The 17,500-nt window shown below is 45.5% G+C and overlaps 2 protein-coding genes across 3 annotated transcripts in view; one reads left to right on the top strand and one right to left on the bottom strand.

Moving 5' to 3' along the window:
• poldip3 (polymerase (DNA-directed), delta interacting protein 3) overlaps positions 1-4,689 on the bottom strand; it is a 7,607-nt gene extending 2,918 nt beyond the window's left edge. The window contains exons 1-6 of one of the 2 annotated variants that reach the window (XM_083545068.1): positions 4,533-4,689; positions 1,103-1,224; positions 611-1,005; positions 284-343; positions 123-206; positions 1-28 (exon numbers count right to left, since the gene is read on the bottom strand). The exon at positions 1-28 is cut by the window's left edge and continues 146 nt beyond it. In XM_083545068.1, the coding sequence (XP_083401194.1) occupies positions 1-28; positions 123-206; positions 284-343; positions 611-1,005; positions 1,103-1,224; positions 4,533-4,681 (838 nt within the window). In that variant the 5' untranslated portion in view covers positions 4,682-4,689. The remainder of the gene's footprint in view (positions 29-122; positions 207-283; positions 344-610; positions 1,006-1,102; positions 1,225-4,532) is intronic. The other variant, XM_083545069.1, reaches the window with a different exon arrangement.
• A 1,932-nt stretch (positions 4,690-6,621) lies between these two features.
• fam234b (family with sequence similarity 234 member B) overlaps positions 6,622-17,500 on the top strand; it is a 12,078-nt gene continuing 1,199 nt past the window's right edge. The window contains exons 1-13 of the mRNA XM_083545062.1: positions 6,622-8,925; positions 10,841-11,272; positions 11,407-11,529; positions 12,271-12,420; positions 13,682-13,797; positions 13,912-14,062; positions 14,455-14,596; positions 14,763-14,954; positions 15,106-15,184; positions 15,280-15,441; positions 15,536-15,644; positions 15,727-15,950; positions 16,073-16,361. Coding sequence (XP_083401188.1) covers positions 8,889-8,925; positions 10,841-11,272; positions 11,407-11,529; positions 12,271-12,420; positions 13,682-13,797; positions 13,912-14,062; positions 14,455-14,596; positions 14,763-14,954; positions 15,106-15,184; positions 15,280-15,441; positions 15,536-15,644; positions 15,727-15,950; positions 16,073-16,075 — 1,920 coding nt within the window. The 5' untranslated portion in view covers positions 6,622-8,888 and the 3' untranslated portion in view covers positions 16,076-16,361. The remainder of the gene's footprint in view (positions 8,926-10,840; positions 11,273-11,406; positions 11,530-12,270; positions 12,421-13,681; positions 13,798-13,911; positions 14,063-14,454; positions 14,597-14,762; positions 14,955-15,105; positions 15,185-15,279; positions 15,442-15,535; positions 15,645-15,726; positions 15,951-16,072; positions 16,362-17,500) is intronic.

The raw sequence follows: 17,500 nt of genomic DNA, 5'->3' as shown, positions 1-17,500 counted from the left end.
GAGAGATGGAGAATCCTCCACCCCCAACCTGAGGGAGGGGCAGAGACACATTGTAAACACACTGTGGATTAAAGTGTGTGTGTGTGTGTGTGTGTGTGTGTGTGTGTGTGTGTGTTTCTTACCCGTGTCTGTGACCGGTCGTTAGTCGTTGTAAACTTCAGCTGTTTATTAGGAAGCTCCTCCTCCTCCTCCTCAGTGGAGACACTCTGTACAGATAAACAATTCCATTCACATTCACTCTGTGTGTGTGTGTGTGTGTGTGTGTGTGTGTAGGTATAAATACCTGAGCTGCTCTGCTTGGAACATTGATGCGAATCCCACTGGTCATACCAACAGGCCTCTGCTACACACACACACACACACACACACACACACACACACACACACACACACACACACAGTTACTGTACCGTACTTGATGTGAGATACTGACAACTGATGAAATGTCAGAGGATTTGGAGTGTGGAACATCTAAAAGAGAGATCTCTGTGAAAGTGTGAAGAACAGTGTGGAATGTGACTGGAAGATCTGAGAGAAAGAAGAGTGTGAAGGTCTGAGAGTGATGCGGGTGTAGAAAGCCTGAGATGGGTGGGAGCAGATCATCACTAACCTGGATAGTTTTGGTGATCTTGAGTGGAAGTGCAGATCCCTGACTGGGGAGTGATGATATGCTCCTCTTCAGACTCAGCCTATCACGTGCATCCACCACTTTTGTGATGCCCCCTCTGGGCTGTATGGCCACGCCCACTCTGGTGCCGAGTGTGTGGTTGGTGGGGAAGACCCTGATGCCACTGCCACTGCTGCTGCTGCTGTTCTGGATGTGGATGTGTGGGATGGGGGTCTGAGACGTGGTTACTGAGGGAGAATCCTGACCCTGCTGCTGTTTACGAGAGTTGATGGTCTGTCTGGCGTCCTGCACTGTACTGGCAGCGCCACCTCTGGCCTGGATACGGAAACGCGCATCCTTCTGACCTATCTTCTCTCTCGCATCCTTTACCTGGAACGCTGGAGAAGAAGCAACACAAGAGAAGGACAATCCTGAAAATTTAGGAATTAATACATATCTAACGAGATCCATATCTATCTGGGTAAGATCCCTTACCTCCGCTTCCTCCCAGCCTCTGTCTGACATCAGTGGTGCCGATCTTCTGACGGGCGTCGAATGTTCTGCTCATAAGCCCCGCCCCTCTCCCTACTGACCCCGCCCCTCTGCCAAAGGTCGGCCTGCACAGACACAAAAATAAACAGGAGTATTCGTTAAATATTGTGTTTATAATATTGATAAATATCATGACTTCAGTGTGAACGTGGGATTACGCCACTGCCTTCCACCACAAACACTTCTGACCATCTCCTTCTGCCATCACCTAGAAAACAGCTGCTCCAACACCTCCAGCTGTGTGAGAGCCAGGTGTACAGTGTCAGGTTGTGTATTTCACCCCTCTGCCTTCAGTGAATCAACCCACCTCTTAATACCATCATTGTGACCTCACGTCTAAAGAAACCATCAGTATAAAAGAGAAGTGCAGTAGAACAGAGTGCTGCACCTCGTACAGGAATCTCACACAGTGAACACAATACAACACGTCTCCTTTCACTGGAGTCACAGCTGCACCTCCTGCATACGACTAACTGCCACACCACTGTGATGAAATGGAGCAGAACATGGATGAATCTAAAACTTCTTTTACACAAATTCTACACAAATCAGCGACAAATCCATGCAGAGAGTCGACTCGGTTACAGATGATCCACAGTCGACTCGGTTACAGATGATCCACAGTCGACTCGGTTACAGATGATCCACAGTCGACTCGGTTACAGATGATCCACAGTCGACTCGGTTACAGATGATCCACAGTCGACTCAATAACAGATCCACAGTCGACTCAATAACAGATCCACAGTCGACTCAATAACAGTTCCACAGTCGACTCAATAACAGATCCACAGTCGACTCAATAACAGATCCACAGTCGACTCAATAACAGATCCACAGTCGACTCAATAACAGATCCACAGTCGACTCAATAACAGATCCACAGTCGACTCAATAACAGTTCCACAGTCGACTCAATAACAGTTCCACAGTCGACTCAATAACAGATCCACAGTCGACTCAATAACAGATCCACAGTCGACTCAATAACAGATCCACAGTCGACTCAATAACAGATCCACAGTCGACTCGGTTACAGATCCACAGTCGACTCGGTTACAGATCCACAGTCGACTCGGTTACAGATCCACAGTCGACTCGGTTACAGATCCACAGTCGACTCGGTTACAGATCCACAGTCGACTCGGTTACAGATCCACAGTCGACTCGGTTACAGATCCACAGTCGACTCGGTTACAGATCCACAGTCGACTCAATAACAGATCCACAGTCGACTCAATAACAGATCCACAGTCGACTCAATAACAGATCCACAGTCGACTCAATAACAGATCCACAGTCGACTCAATAACAGATCCACAGTCGACTCAATAACAGATCCACAGTCGACTCGGTTACAGATCCACAGTCGACTCGGTTACAGATCCACAGTCGACTCGGTTACAGATCCACAGTCGACTCGGTTACAGATCCACAGTCGACTCGGTTACAGATCCACAGTCGACTCGGTTACAGATCCACAGTCGACTCGGTTACAGATCCACAGTCGACTCGGTTACAGATCCACAGTCGACTCGGTTACAGATCCACAGTCGACTCGGTTACAGATCCACAGTCGACTCGGTTACAGATCCACAGTCGACTCGGTTACAGATCCACAGTCGACTCGGTTACAGATCCACAGTCGACTCGGTTACAGATCCACAGTCGACTCGGTTACAGATCCACAGTCGACTCGGTTACAGATCCACAGTCGACTCGGTTACAGATCCACAGTCGACTCGGTTACAGATCCACAGTCGACTCGGTTACAGATCCACAGTCGACTCGGTTACAGATCCACAGTCGACTCGGTTACAGATCCACAGTCGACTCGGTTACAGATCCACAGTCGACTCGGTTACAGATCCACAGTCGACTCGGTTACAGATCCACAGTCGACTCGGTTACAGATCCACAGTCGACTCGGTTACAGATCCACAGTCGACTCGGTTACAGATCCACAGTCGACTCGGTTACAGATCCACAGTCGACTCAATAACAGATCCACAGTCGACTCAATAACAGATCCACAGTCGACTCAATAACAGATCCACAGTCGACTCAATAACAGATCCACAGTCGACTCAATAACAGATCCACAGTCGACTCAATAACAGATCCACAGTCGACTCAATAACAGATCCACAGTCGACTCAATAACAGATCCACAGTCGACTCAATAACAGATCCACAGTCGACTCAATAACAGATCCACAGTCGACTCAATAACAGATCCACAGTCGACTCAATAACAGATCCACAGTCGACTCAATAACAGATCCACAGTCGACTCAATAACAGATCCACAGTCGACTCGGTTACAGATCCACAGTCGACTCAATAACAGATCCACAGTCGACTCAATAACAGATCCACAGTCGACTCAATAACAGATCCACAGTCGACTCAATAACAGATCCACAGTCGACTCAATAACAGATCCACAGTCGACTCAATAACAGATCCACAGTCGACTCAATAACAGATCCACAGTCGACTCAATAACAGATCCACAGTCGACTCGGTTACAGATCCACAGTCGACTCGGTTACAGATCCACAGTCGACTCAATAACAGATGATCCACAGTCGACTCAATAACAGATCCACAGTCGACTCGGTTACAGATCCACAGTCGACTCAATAACAGATGATCCACAGTCGACTCATTACCATTGAAATAGCATTATTACTGAATAATGTTATATATTATTACATTATTTGGTTAAGTATAAACTACAAACACGGGAAATTTACCATCTGTGTACGTCTAATAACTTGATGCTAACAGTTAGCTCGAAGCCGCCTAGTACTGCTTTTCCTGCTAGAAAACAGTTTTGGAACAATTGTATTCAAAAGCGATTTATTTATTTTTCTTCTAATTAAATTATAATGAGTTTTATAAACCCAAAATTAATAAAACGCAATGAAAGTAACATTTGCTAACATACTCGAGTTAGTTTACCACCCGTTTTCTGACATGTTTCATATCCTGCGCTTGGATTGGCTGGAACTCTTCAGCATTCTGCTCTGGGATTGGTGGAAACTGAATCCCAACCAATCACAGAGTAGAATTTTTGTATTTGCCGGAATACGGGTAAAATAAAAAAATATTGCAGAGCATGTGCATGCGCAGTGTAGTGGACTCGGACCAATCACTGCACAGTACACTGAACGCGTCTGAGCTGTAGCCAATAGAAACGCGGAATAGTGGCAGGTCGCCTGCTGCGCGAGAATCAGCTACAAAGACGGGAGTTTTTTTTTCAGTACAGTCTGTTAGACACGATATTAACTGCTTAGAAATTTAACAAGGAAATAAACACTGACGGCGTTTAAAGATGAAGTTTACAGACTGACGCAGAGTGAAATACCTTTTCAGGCCTCCTCTGGTGATAAAATTGCGTCGGCGGATAATTTCGTCCAAAGAAACGTCCGCCATCTTCCTCCTGGAGAATCCGCGGACGGAAGTGCGCATGCGCGGAGTAAAGCCCATTCTGTTTACGACAAAAGAATTGCGCATGCGCGACGTGCATCCTTTGTCACGGTTCTAAAAAAAATCCCACATTCTCTACATATTGTGTATTGTTACACACACCCTACACAAATATAACACAATTATTTATTTCTTTATTTTTTAGTGTATTTACTCACCAGCTTGTGCACATTTCTACTCTGTCTTTATATTTATTTGCTGTACAAATATTTTATTATTTATCAGCATTTGTAAATTTGCACAATTGTTACTATTCGCACTTCTGGTAGATTTTGTTTGCTGTGTAACTGCACTATACAATCACATGCAATCTATATATCTAATCCAACTAGCGAGGAGGAAATACAGGGTTACGTGAGGTCACTGGACTGCACATGAAGCATGCGACTGTCCCAAACTGAGTTCTTCTGCAGTACCAAGAATCAAAAGCTGAAGCCTTGAGGATGTGAGAAAGGAAAACTTTCACACAGTCACTGCAAACTCACAAATATCACAAAGTTAAATAGAAAATATCCTAGAAAGCTGAGGTCAGAGCACAGGGTCGATCACGATACAGCACAGAGGATTAACGGCCTTGTTCAAGCTCTTAAACCCCTGACCTTCTGATCAGTAACTCTTTTCTGGATTGCTGCTATTTGCTCTTTTGCACAACATTTTGTTTACATTTTTGCTACTTTGTCTTTTTACAGCAGGTTTACTGGCAGAGCAGTTTTGTGTTTTTCTCCTGTCTTGTGTTGTCTTTGTACTGTTTTCACCAGGTTGCACACATGCACTTTATGTGTTGAGGACACTTACTAGTCCTAAACCCTGTGTTTCTGTTCTGTGATTGTTGTTGTATGTAGCACCAGAGATCAGGAGGAACATTGTTTTATGTCACTGTGTACTGCGTCAGATTTATATGGTTGAAATGACAATAAAAGCTTCTTGACTTGAGTAACCCAGAGCCTTAATCACTGACATCCCCAGTGTACAGTATATAATCACATGATCAGCACCTACAATCCAAAGTCAAAATGTAAACCTATAAACATAATAAAGACTATATCAATAACATTCACCAGGCTCTTTACTCTGCTCCTGTATTCTTCCTGATAAAGAAAGGGTTTTTATATCTGTGTTGGAAACAGAACAGAGCAGAAACAATGGGTTTGATTTAAAAATAAAAACATGTGGAGATGAAGAGCGATGTAATAACTCATCAGGGGTCATGTTTCTGACAGTTCTGAGTAACAGTTAATGTATAATAAGGGGAATATCTGGGTATTTAAGATGATCTACAGGATTCTGCAGGTCACTGAGATCTCCAGTCCTGCAGGTGGCGCAACACCACACCGGAGGCTGCTTTCTAGGAGAAAACATACAATTTCATTTATCTATTTTATAATATATTTAGTTTCTTTTGTCAATTAACCATTAGATCTGTACAACAACAGTAGCTTAATTATTTTATTCAGTACGTTTTATATGTTTAAATTAAATAAACAGTTGCCAAAACATTTCACTCAAATAAATGTCTCTATTTTACACCCCGAACAACTAAAATCTCCATAATAACTTATTTAACTACAAACTACACTGATGTTTATTTACTCAGAGAACTCGAGACTATTCAAAAGATTTACATGTGTAATAAAGCCGAACGACGCAGTGGCCAATCAGAGCGCGGTGTTGGTGTGACGTCACGTACAATCCCACAATGCACCGCCGCCCAAACGTGAACGATACAAGAGATGTATGTGTATTTTTAACACGTGTGAAGGGCACGTGTGTGTGAGTGTGTGAGAGAGAGAGTGTGTGACAGAAAGAGATAGATACATGTTAACGTGTGTGTGTGTGTGTGTGTGTGTGTGTGTGTGTGTGTGTGTGTGTGTGTGTGTGTGTGTGTGTGTGTGTGTGTGTGTTCACCCTGATCGTGTAGTGTAGTGAACACGGTCACACACGTCACGAACCCGGAAGTATCTTATGCCTTAAACTGATGAGTAAGGAAAATAACGATGCGGGGTGACGCCCGCGTCCTCGTGCGCGTTCACGAGAAGAATTTTTGAACGGGTACAGGTCTGTCTGCTGAGATGACTCGTTTACTTCACGAGATGTCTCGCGGAACCGGGATCTGCCCCGAAACCCAACTAAACCAGTCTAACAGTAGAGTGGAAACATCTACCAGCTTCATATTCATCTACTTCAAAGATTGCTTTCAGATCATCTGTGAGCACCAAATCACCCACAGGAGACCCCATGAGTCGCCCACAGATCTTTTCTAGAAAACAGCTCTCCATAGCGCCACTTCCCGGTGATCTGTCTCCTACCGTGTTAAATGATTGTTGATAATTATTATTGAGAGGTTGGTGACTCCTGTACTAGATGGATTTCCATCAATAAAGCTTCATTTTCAATTGTGTGGACATTTGAAGATGAGGATCCATTAGATGTTAGTTACAGCTGAATGGTGTTCACTGAAAGTAGTATGGATTTGGCCCACCAGAGCTTCACAGGAACTGTAAACGTACACATGGGGGCGTGGTCATCGTCAGTGGGCGTGTCTATACCGTTTTCGTGGTGCCGTGACCCCACAGTGGGCTGAAGTAATCTCATGCTCATCTCCATGCCTTAAACTGATGAGTAAGGAAAATAACGATGCGGGGTGACGCCTGTGTCCTCATTCATGAGAAGAATTTTTGACTGGGTACAGGTCTGCCTGCTGAGGTGCCTCATCTACTTCATGAGATGCCTTGCAGAACCGGGATCTGCCCTGATACCCTTCTATAACCAGTACAATAACAGACTGAAGTGTTTATATCTTGGCTCAATAGGTGTTTTCTCTGTGTTATGTTTGGAGATCACCTATTACCTGGACAGAAAAATAAAAAGTTATTTACGTCTGATAATCAGTAAAATTATTATCAATGAAACCCAACTGTGATCAACACCCTTCAGAAATGTGTTTTTGAATCACTGTGCTGAGGAGATGCTGGACCACATCCTGTTCACTGATGATATTTCCCAGATGATTACTTCATCAAAAAGGTGCTCATTATGCACGTTATTTAAGCAGGACTTTAAGTTTAGTGCCACCTGCTGGTTATATGCAGAATTTACAGTAGAACTGCGTTCTGGGATTTGGTCAGATGTTTTTCACTAAAGAACATGAGATGTTTATGTAACATACAGAATGAGTCTCAGGGGTCTCTGATAATAAATTAAACTACAAACATACACATTTTGTTGTTTTTTAGTCAAATGTAAAATGTCAGAGGAGGGTTGGCCTACCAGACCTATGGGGGCGTGACCCATATCAGTGGGTGTGACTATACCATGTCTGTGGTGCCGTGACCCCACAGTGGGCTGATATGATCTCCTAAACATCTCCATGCCTTAAACTGATGAGTAAGGAAAATAACGATGCGGGGTGACGCCTGTGTCCTCATTCATGAGAAGAATTTTTGACTGGGTACAGGTCTGCCTGCTGAGGTGCCTCATTTACTTCATGAGATGCCTTGCAGAACCGGGATCTGCCCTGATACCCTTCTATAACCAGTACAATAACAGACTGAAATTCTCAGTTCTTCTGATCTTCTCTTTTCTTTAAGATTAAGAGACAACACTGAGACTCATCAACATCCTCAGGAGAGATTTTTGAGAGAATACAGACCTACCTGCTAAAGAAACACCATTCCATATGACATCCAGGAAATGTGCATGAGATTATTTTAGGTTAATACACGTGTTATTACAGATTATAAACTCATGAAGAATTATTACACATCAGCCTGGTAGATTCATTCAGTTCACAGTCATAATACAAACATGAACAATAATCTTAATAAAACATAAAGGTGCAGATTAATGTATTAATATTTATAAATATTAGTCTAATAAACAGTGTAATTAAAGATTCATATAAATGCACATTAGCGTAATAAAACATGATATTCTGTATTAGCCTGTACACAATAGCCGAATAACCACATATGTAGAGACTAATTAAAGATATTTATGAATATTATTAAGTATATTACTGTATGTATGTTTGTGAATATTAGTATAATAAACAGTGTAACACAGATTATCCTCCTCAGTATAGCCTAACGATACTACAGTAAGTAGTCACACTACATTTCCCAGAGTGCACTGCGGTCGTGTAGCCCCGCCTCCTCGCGCTCCGCTGTATCTCCCCGATGCCACAAACGGACGCGCGCGTGCAGCACGGTTTACACTCTCACTGCTGACCGGAGAGATGGCCACGGCTCTGTCACGCGCTCTCAAACTGCCCGGTAAGAGAGAAAGAGAGTGTGTGTGTGTGTGTGTGTGTGTGTGTGTGTGTGTGTGTGTGTGTGTGTGTGTGTGCGTGCGTGCGTGCGTGTGTGTGCGCGTGTGTGTCTCACACTATTTACACAGTGCGATGCACAAATAATAATAACGGTAATTCCTACATCCGGGCATCTGACGCATCATCCCCATTTAGACGCAGCTCTGAGGGTCTGCGCGCGCGCGGTGGTGACGTGGTGTGATAAACAGTATGATGTAATTGATTACATCCTTTAATGTAACTCAGTGTGTATGTATATATATATATATATATATATATATACACACACACACACACACACATACAAACATACATACACACAGGGGGCGTGGCTAGTGTCCGTGGGCGTGTCCACATCGTGTCTGTGGTACCATGGTTCCACCGTGGGTCCGTGTGATCTCCATCTTGTCGTCTTGAGGGTTAAGTGGATCAAAACAGAACCATTGTCATCTGCAGTGTTCTGGAAAACCTGGAAAACGAACCTCAGTGGGTCCTTCAAGTAGGAGAAAAGAAATAAAACATGATGAGAACATTGAGTGAGAAGGAGAAATGAAGATAGTGTGAGAAGAGAAGGAGAAATAAAGAGAACAGTGAGTGAGAAGAGAAGAAGAAATTAAGTGAACAGTGAGAAGAGAAGGAGAAATGAAGAGAACAGTGAGAACAGAGCATCTCGAACATTCCCTCAGGTGATCCTACAGAGTGTAGTTAGATCTTTCATCAATTCCTCACTCACAACTTCACTTCATACCTGCAACTGTTACACAACAATGGACTAAAACTGTTCTAACTGCAGTTTCATCTGTAACACTTGGAGGGAAGCAGCAGATCGCTGGAGAGAAGATGTTTCTGGTTCAGTTAGCTCCCTGTGCTAGTCAGATCTCAGACATACATCACGCATGAGATGGGGCCATACCCATGAGAGATGGTGTGAAGGTGTGGTGGTGGTCCTGAGGTGTGAATATGTTCTCACATGTAAGTCTGAACACTTCCACGATGTCTGTGAGATACAGAACCTGTTAGACTGGTAAATCTGCACACTGGTTTGTTTTGCCATCATGCAGATGTGGTGTGTAAACACACAACATCTCCTCCAAGTGTGTGAAGATGCTCCAGGGCTTGTTTTTACGGAGTAGGAGGACGCCGAGACGTCGCTCCTGACCTGACCACATGACTCGTTTACACCATTCAAATAGGATCGGGTTTTTGTGTTTAACACTCGGAATTTAAATCACGCTGTTGCTAGGCAACATGGCCACCGAGTGTGACTGAGGGGAATCAGTTATTTAACTGACTTTTACCCCGAATCTGAACAACGTAAACTGAACGGAAATGATACAGAAATGTTCGGAACGTCGACTTTTACCTCAGATATTTAGATAAATTAGTAATAAAGAGCTCCGGGCAGGTTTAAATACACCGTAACTACCCTCAGCACCACGTTTCACAGAATGAGATGCCTACACAGACTGCCTTTACACCGTTGTTGCCATGGTTACTCAACTACCTTCAAATACGTACTTAATAGTTACTTGTGTATGTAATAACAATGTCAATATATAATAAAATGATACAATATTAATTTTTCTCCTCAGAAACGTTGTGTGAAGACAATGTGCAGGAAAAATAACAACAAACTGTTCAGAACGTCAACTTTTACCTCAGAAGTGTGGAGAAATTAATAAAAAAACACAGAATTATTAGCATTTATTTGTAATTCTAGCGTATTAGTATTTAGCATTAATTTCCTGGGCCCCTCCCCCCACCACAGCACTGTTGTCATGGTTACATGTAGAGCTGTGTGTTCTGTTTACACGCTGTACTGCAGATAGGAACCTGATGTGTGTGTGTGTGTGTGTGTGTGTGTGTGTGTGTGTGTGTAGGGAAGAAGGGTTCGGAGCTGGGGGAGTATGACCCCCTGACCCAGGTGGACAGTGAGGATGACAGTGAGGAAGACGACCTGGTGTTGAATTACCCCCGGAATGGCCTCGCCTCACACACACACAGCGCTACACTCAGGCTGGGACAGGAAGGGGCGGAGCTACACGAGGAGGATGAGGAGGACGCGTGGAGACACGGCGACGGGAAGGACAGGAGGGGCGAGACGGGAGGGGCCGCAGATGAGGGGGCGGGGCTGGTGAGTGAGGGGGCGGGGCAGAAGGAAAAGGTCAGGGCGGCGGTGCGCACGGCGGCGTTTGTTGTGCCGCTGATGTGCGCCGCGGTGTTCGTCCTGCTGTTAGCCTTCCTGTTGCCATGCCGACGGGGGAGTTCGGTCAGGCGGACGACGTGGGAGACTCACGTGGGACACGCAGGAGGTACGAGAACATTTACATCTCAGGCAGAACTTTCTACACACACACACACACACACACACACACACACTGAGATCTCTTACTGAAACAACACGCTGCAAGGCCTTCTGGGTAAAAAACATATCCCACTTCTACAGGTGTGATGTCACCTCCCATGGCATTATGGGATGTAGACGGGGACGCAGTGGAGGACCTACTAATCGCAGTGATGACCATCAACAACAGCAGCCAGCAGATCAGTTCCCTAGGAAACAGCAAGGGTAACACACACACACACACACACACATTCTCGCACACTATCACACACTCTCTCACACACACACACACACACACACACACACACACACACACACACACACACATTCTTGCACACGATCAGACACTCTCTCACACACACACACACACACACACACACACACACATTCTTGCACACGATCACACACTCTCTCACACACACACACACACACACACACACATTCTTGCACACGATCACACACTCTCTCACACACACACACACACACACACACACGATCAGACACTCTCTCTAGTAATAATACAGGTTGCTTTATTATTGTGAGTCTATGTGACCTGAACCTGTAATTTACTCACTACATCATCTAATCATCTAATCATCTAATCCAGCTCTCACTCTCCCCTCTCTCTCTCTCTCTCTCTCTCTCTCCCTCTCTCCCCTCTCTCTCTCCCTCTCTCTCTCTCTCTCTCTCTCTCTCTCTCTCTCTCCCTTACTTACTTTCTCTCTCCCTCTCCACCTTTGCCTCCACTACTGTGCGTTCTCTCTCTCTCTCTCTCTCTCTCTCTCTCTCTCTCTCCCTCTCTCTCTCTCTCTCTCTCTCTCTCCCTCTCTCCCTCTCTCTCTCTCTCTCTCTCTCTCTCTCTCTCTCTCTCTCTCTCTCTCTCCCTCTCTCCCTCTCTCTCTCTCTCTCTCTCTCTCTCTCCCTCTCTCCCTCTCTCCCTCTCTCTCTCTCTCTCTCTCTCTGTAGAGTACAGTGTGGTGGTTCTGAATGGGTTGAATGGGTCAGTGATGTGGAGTCGGTCACTGAAGGAGCCTCTCTCTTCTGTACAGTGTTCAGCTCCTAACACCTGTCTGCTCATCACCTCAACACACCTGAGCAGTGTCAACGCTTCTACAGGTGAGACATTAACATGCAGAGTGCCATAAACACGTGTACACGTGAGACGTTAACAGGCCGAGAGGAGTAAACACGTGTACACGTGAGACGTTAACAGGTTGAGAGGAATAAACACGTGTACACGTGAGACGTTAACAGGCCGTGAGGAGTAAACACGTGTACACGTATGACGTTAATAGCGTGTGAGGAGTAAACACGTGTACACGTGAGACGTTAACAGGTTGAGAGGAGTAAACGTGTACACGTGAGACGTTAATAGGCTGTGAGGAGTAAACACGCGTACACGTGAGACGTTGACAGGTTGAGAGGAGTAAACACGTGTACACGTGAGACGTTAACAGGCTGTGAGGAGTAAACACGTGTACACGTATGACGTTAAGAGGCTGTGAGGAGTAAACACGTGTACACGTGAGACGTTGACAGGTTGAGAGAAGTAAACACGTGTACACGTGAGACGTTAACAGGTTGAGAGGAGTAAACACATATATACACGTGAGACGTTAACAGGTTGAGAGGAGTAAACACGTGTACGGGTAAGACGTTAACAGGCTGTGAGGAGTAAACACGTGTGCGGGTGAGACGTTAACAGGCTGTGAGGAGTAAACACGTGTACGGGTGAGACGTTAACAGGTTGAGAGGAGTAAACACGTGTACGGGTGAGACGTTAACAGGCTGTGAGGAGTAAACACGTGTGCGGGTGAGACGTTAACAGGCTGTGAGGAGTAAACACGTGTACGGGTGAGACGTTAACAGGCTGTGAGGAGTAAACACGTGTGCGGGTGAGACGTTAACAGGCTGTGAGGAGTAAACACGTGTGCGGGTGAGACGTTAACAGGCTGTGAGGAGTAAACACGTGTGCGGGTGAGACGTTAACAGGCTGTGAGGAGTAAACACGTGTGCGGGTGAGACGTTAACAGGCTGTGAGGAGTAAACACGTGTGCGGGTGAGACGTTAACAGGCTGTGAGGAGTAAACACGTGTGCGGGTGAGACGTTAACAGGCTGTGAGGAGTAAACACGTGTGCGGGTGAGACGTTAACAGGCTGTGAGGAGTAAACACGTGTGCGGGTGAGACGTTAACAGGCTGTGAGGAGTAAACACGTGTGCGGGTGAGACGTTAACAGGCTGTGAGGAGTAAACACGTGTGCGGGTGAGACGTTAACAGGCTGTGAGGAGTAAACACGTGTACGGGTAAGACGTTGACACGCCTGTATGTATTGGACAGTATAATTGATTTGATGTGTTATTTCCTGATTGGTTCAGGTAAGAAGTTGTGGGAGGTGCCAGCAGGACAGGTGGAGTCTCAGGCTGTGGCGGTTCCTGATTTGCAGGGAGATTCTGTTCCAGACCTGCTGATTGCTACTCTACCTGCAGACCAGGCACTCTCACACACACACACACACACACACACACACACACACACACACACACACACACACACACACAGTGTTTTCTACATGATCATAATGAGTTGTTTTGTGTGTGAATTTCAGGAATCAGATCTCTCTCTTGTCCTGCACTCAGGGATGACGGGCTCTCTGATTGGCCAGCCAGTAAACTTTAACCTCACAGCACAGGGAAAGCTGATTGGTCCGTTGCTGCATGAGACGGCTGTGGGAGCGTACTACATCCTGTTCGGTTTGGGTAGGAGTTCACTGTGCATTAACCCTTTCACTTCAGTATGTACTGACACAGTCCATTCAGTTCAGTACTTATTGATTAATCAGGTTATATTGTTATGTACCATTCAGTTCAGTATGTTTCTTGATTATACGCATGACTGAACAGAATGAGGTGTTCCACTGTGTACTGAACTGAAACAGAACATGCACAATGGATTTGATGGATAAGTTCTGAACATATTCTGAGTCTCCTAGGATATTTCAGTACCTACCACTTCCTGTTCACTAAGTCACTTCAGTACACCGTGGTACAGCCCAGTCCATCTCAAGAGTAGAATTGTGTCCCCTTCAGTACTTGCTACACAGTGTTAGCGTTAGCGGTGTGTGACATCACTAGCGGTGTGTTTTGTGCAGGTACGGTGGAGGCGGTGTCTCTCAGAGATGTTTATAAACAGGCGACGGGACGGACGAGCGTTCCCACCAGTCTCAGTGTGAAGGACCCCGTGTGGGACAAACAGAGGAAGAACAACTCTTCTACACTCATCCGCATCTACAGGCATGTCTCACACACACACACACACACACACACAAACACACACACACACACACACACACACACACAAACACACACACAGTGTGTAAGGATTAACCTCTCCCCATCCCCTCGTTCACCATCTGCCCTCTCCCCCTCTCCCTCTCTCTCTTTCCCTCTGCCTGTACAGTGGTGTAGAACAGGTGGAATGTTTTCTCCCCCTGGTGGCTGGAGTGTGTAATAACCACAATAACCTGGACACTGAGTGGAGCCGGAACTCCAGCCACAGTGACTGGGTGCTGTGTGTGAAGAGTCGCGTCTCCGTCATCCGAGAGAGAGACATACACACCACCTGGAGTATCAACTCATCCTCCATGCACAGGTGTGTGTGTGTGAGTGTGTGTGTGATTGTGTGTGTGTGTGTGTGTGAGTGAGTGTGTGAGTGAGTGTGGTTTATGTTTATAGGAGTGGTACCTGCTGTACATCTCTAAATTTTGCAGTCATTTTTTAAACGTTTGTGTGTGTGTGTGTAGTCGTCCCGCTATTGGTCATTACAATGATGATGGAGTTCCTGATCTGCTCATCCAGCTTTCTGCCAATGGTGTCCGAAAGGTAAAACACACACACACACACACACACACACACACACACACACACACACTATTATTATTTTTATTATTATTATTGAACACTAATCTCTCTTTCAGGTTCTAATAGTTGATGGAGCTCAGGGGCAGAGCCTGTGGGAGGCGGAGTTTGTTTGTCCCCGCCTTGTTCTAGAAGGTTCCACCATTCTGACCTCCTCTGGCCAATCAGTGTTCCTGTTCTGGGCAGGAGATCCACTTCCTGTTACAAAGAACATTACCAAGGTAACAGTGTCTAAAAGGTGTAATGCACTGCTAGGGTGTGTGTGAATGTTCCAGAGTCTGAGTGTGTGTGTGTGTGTGTGTGTGTGTGAGACAGGTGAGCCCACCTGAGCCGGTTCTCCGCAGGCTTTTCCTACTTCACCCAGCGTATCCCACAATTCTCCAGGAGCTCCTCAGCACTACTGATACAGCGCTCACAGCTACAGGTAACACACACACACACACACACACACACACGTTTAGAGCATCATGATGTGACAGTGTAGACACTAAGCCCCTCCCCCACAGTGAGTTACAATGACGAGCAGAAGGACGTGTCCTACGTGGTGGTGGTGTCGCGGCCCGTCTCAGGTCTGGGCCCCGGACCCCAGCTGGTGAAGAGTGTGAGTGTGAGAGCGTCTCTGACCACCGCCTCCACCGTACGCCTGAGTGAAGACCCGCGCTCTCACACACACACACACACCGCCTTCCAGATCAACAAGTTCTTCAGAAGCCTCTCCTTCAGACGCCAGGTGAGGAACAAGATCATGTGCCTGTCCCAAACCTGAGCCCCGCCTCCCAAACCTCCTGATTGGGTGTAAAGGTTTGTGTGAGGAACTCATGATGTTCTTTTGTTTCTGTTCTTCTGTTTCAGTGAGAAGCTGAAGGATCTGGATCAGGATCAGGATCTGGATCAGGATCCGGATCTGAACATTCACAATGATACATATTGATTCACATTTATTTATTTATGGTGAGGAGTTCCCTCACTGAGAACATTCCATACAGGAGCTACAGTGCTAACAGTAATGCTAACACTAGTGTAGCGCTTCAGCCGTCTTCTGTATGAACCTCCATGATCAATAATACATAATTAACTGCAGTAGAAACGTGTGTTTGGAGATGCGCAGTTCAATATACATGTCACGATGCTGTAAGCACTGGTGTTAGTGTTAGTGTTAGCACTGGTGTTAGTGTTAGCACTGGTGTTAGTGTTAGCACTGGTGTTAGTGTTAGTGTTAGCACTGGTGTTAGTGTTAGCACTGGTGTTAGTGTTAGCACTGGTGTTAGTGTTAGTGTTAGCACTGGTGTTAGGGTTAGCACTGGTGTTAGTGTTAGCACTGGTGTTAGTGTTAGTGTTAGCACTGGTGTTAGTGTTAGCACTGGTGTTAGTGTTAGCACTGGTGTTAGTGTTAGTGTTAGCACTGGTGTTAGTGTTAGCACTGGTGTTAGTGTTAGCACTGGTGTTAGCGTTAGTGTTAGCACTGGTGTTAGTGTTAGTGTTAGCACTGGTGTTAGTGTTAGCACTGGTGTTGGTGTTAGTGTTAGCACTGGTGTTAGTGTTAGCACTGGTGTTAGCGTTAGTGTTAGCACTGGTGTTAGTGTTAGCACTGGTGTTAGTGTTAGCACTGGTGTTAGCGTTAGTGTTAGCACTGGTGTTTGTGTTAGTGTTAGCACTGGTGTTAGTGTTAGTGTTAGCACTGGTGTTTGTGTTAGTGTTAGCACTGGTGTTAGTGTTAGCACTGGTGTTAGCGTTAGCACTGGTGTTAGCGTTAGTGTTAGCACTGTTGTTAGTGTTAGCACTGGTGTTAGCGTTAGTGTTAGCACTGGTGTTAGTGTTAGCACTGGTGTTAGTGTTAGTGTTAGCACTGGTGTTAGCGTTAGTGTTAGCACTGGTGTTAGTGTTAGCACTGGTGTTAGTGTTAGTGTTAGCACTGGTGTTAGTGTTAGCACTGGTGTTAGCGTTAGTGTTAGCACTAGTGTTAGTGTTACCACTGGTGTTAGCGTTAGTGTTAGCACTGGTGTTAGTGTTAGCACTAGTGTTAGTGTTACCACTGGTGTTAGCGTTAGTGTTAGCACTGGTGTTAGTGTTAGCACTGGTGTTAGCGTTAGTGTTAGCACTGGTGTTAGCGTTAGCACTGGTGTTAGCGTTAGTGTTAGCACTGGTGTTAGTGTTAGCACTGGTGTTAGTGTTAGTGTTAGCACTAGTGTTAGTGTTACCACTGGTGTTAGCGTTAGTGTTAGCACTGGTGTTAGTGTTAGCACTGGTGTTAGCGTTAGTGTTAGCACTGGTGTTAGCGTT

This window comes from Silurus aristotelis (genome assembly GCF_946808225.1).
Source record: "Silurus aristotelis genome assembly, chromosome: 6".
Classification (NCBI taxonomy): domain Eukaryota; kingdom Metazoa; phylum Chordata; class Actinopteri; order Siluriformes; family Siluridae; genus Silurus; species Silurus aristotelis.
The sequence above is the reverse complement of the archived record's forward strand: the minus strand, read 5'-3'. Positions and strand labels throughout refer to the sequence as shown.